The following is a 1,897-nucleotide window of genomic DNA, read 5'->3' on the forward strand; positions in this document are numbered from 1 at the left end:
ATCGCTATCGGCTCCGCGGAGGGATTCAACCAGGCCGAGCGCGCCATCAACACTGCCTGCAAGACCGGACGGTCATTTTGCAATATTATTACTTATTCATCAACTAGGGAATATAAAGTACACTAGTCAGGGGTTCAAACATATATAGAGAAATAGTTGACATTTTACTTGTGACATTTTTCACATGATCCACTAACGCTCTCTTTTAATAGGTCCTCGAAACCACATGTTAAAATATTTAAGTGAATTGCCAATAGGTGTCACTAAATTATATTTAAACGTTTACATTTTATTTCATAACAAAATATAAAGCTTATTATAAGTTTGTAAAATGTTTTATAACAAATCAATACAAGGACATAAGGTGATTTACTAAACTTGACAACTAATGTTGTACTTTTCAAAGAAGTTACCGGGCAAAAAATTTTGTGCATATATCTAGTCTATATATTTCTTAAATGTCTTTGACACTAGTATACTAATAAATATTCCGTGTGCAGCTGGGTGATGCTGAAGAATGTGCATCTGGCGCCGGTGTGGCTGGTGCAGCTGGAGAAGAAGCTGCACTCGCTGCAGCCGCACCCCAACTTCCGGCTGTTCCTCACCACGGAGATCAGTCCCAAGCTGCCCGTCAACTTGCTGCGCGCCGGCCGCGTGCTCGTGTTCGAACCCCCGCCCGGCATTCGCGCCAACTTACTCCGCACATTCGCCACGGTAACAACCACAAAACTAATAAGTTTTGTTACATACGTAAAATAAAACAAAACGATGAAATCACAAACACGATATTGTATTATTCTGGTTTTAACTAGCATAATGTAAATTAAAAAAAAATATATAACAAAAGAAATGGTGGAAACTCACGAAAAAGTGTTTCTTAATCTAGTAATAATAATAAAGAGGAGATATTTGTATTTTTGTATGTATTGAAATAAGTCAAAAACTTACTGGGCAAATTTCGAAATTTCTTACACAATTAGAAAGCTAAGTAAGTAATTCCGGGTAAATCGCGAGCAATAGCAAGAATCTTAATAATTTTTCATTTTAGGTACCCGCAGCCCGTATGATGAAACAGCCATCGGAAAGAGCAAGATTATACTTCCTATTAGCCTGGTTCCATGGTGAGATATTCAATATTATAATCATTTGATATTAAGTTAATAATGACAGTATATTTAAAGTTATTGTAGAAGAGAGTAACAATATACAACCAGACTGAAACCATCATCATCATAAACTTGCCTTTGTCCCTACAAAGAGTAGACACCGCAGGTGCTGCTCTACCATAATTATCTATCAGCCGTCATATCTTCCACCAATCCAATCCAATCCACTCCCAAGAAGGGATCTTAAGCTTATCCTCTTTCACACCATCCATACTTTCTTACAAGCAGACTAAAACGTTCTCTGTTAATATGGGGTTTAAATGTATGTAATGTGTGTGCAGGCATCGTGCAGGAGCGGCTGCGCTACGTGCCGCTGGGCTGGGCCAAGTACTACGAGTTCAACGAGTCCGACCTCCGCGTGGCCTGCGACACGCTCGACACATGGATAGATGCCACCGCTATGGTACGATTTCATCATCTCCCCTACCTTATCCTACTTCCGTAGGATCATCTGTCTTCCTAGTCGTCACTTCAAAATTTAAAAAAGACATTCTAAGTGTTTTAAAAGTAAATGAGTGTATATATTTTTGATTAAATAACTTATGTAAGTAAAAGTTTGATAATCAAGTTCATAATTTACCCTTAGTTTTCATTAGTTAAAATTTGCAGTTGTCCATGGGCGTCGAATCAAGTAGCATTTCGCGATCCGCTGCTCGTTTGCTGTCTTCTACTATATAATAAAAAGGAGTATAAAATAGGCGACCTCTTACCGCCAGCTATCGCAATTTCAC

The 1,897-nt window shown here is 38.5% G+C and overlaps 1 protein-coding gene across 1 annotated transcript in view; it reads left to right on the plus strand.

Moving 5' to 3' along the window:
• The window catches only part of LOC106104707 (dynein heavy chain, cytoplasmic), a 47,599-nt gene that overhangs the window by 41,530 nt on the left and 4,172 nt on the right, over window positions 1–1,897 (plus strand). Inside the window, exons 79-83 of the mRNA XM_013284834.1 lie at window positions 6–71; window positions 501–714; window positions 1,049–1,121; window positions 1,448–1,607; window positions 1,776–1,821. Of these exons, the coding sequence (XP_013140288.1) occupies window positions 6–71; window positions 501–714; window positions 1,049–1,121; window positions 1,448–1,607; window positions 1,776–1,821 (559 nt within the window). The remainder of the gene's footprint in view (window positions 1–5; window positions 72–500; window positions 715–1,048; window positions 1,122–1,447; window positions 1,608–1,775; window positions 1,822–1,897) is intronic.

Source organism: Papilio polytes, unplaced genomic scaffold, assembly GCF_000836215.1.
Source record: "Papilio polytes unplaced genomic scaffold, Ppol_1.0 DF823399.1, whole genome shotgun sequence".
Classification (NCBI taxonomy): Eukaryota; Metazoa; Arthropoda; class Insecta; order Lepidoptera; family Papilionidae; genus Papilio; species Papilio polytes.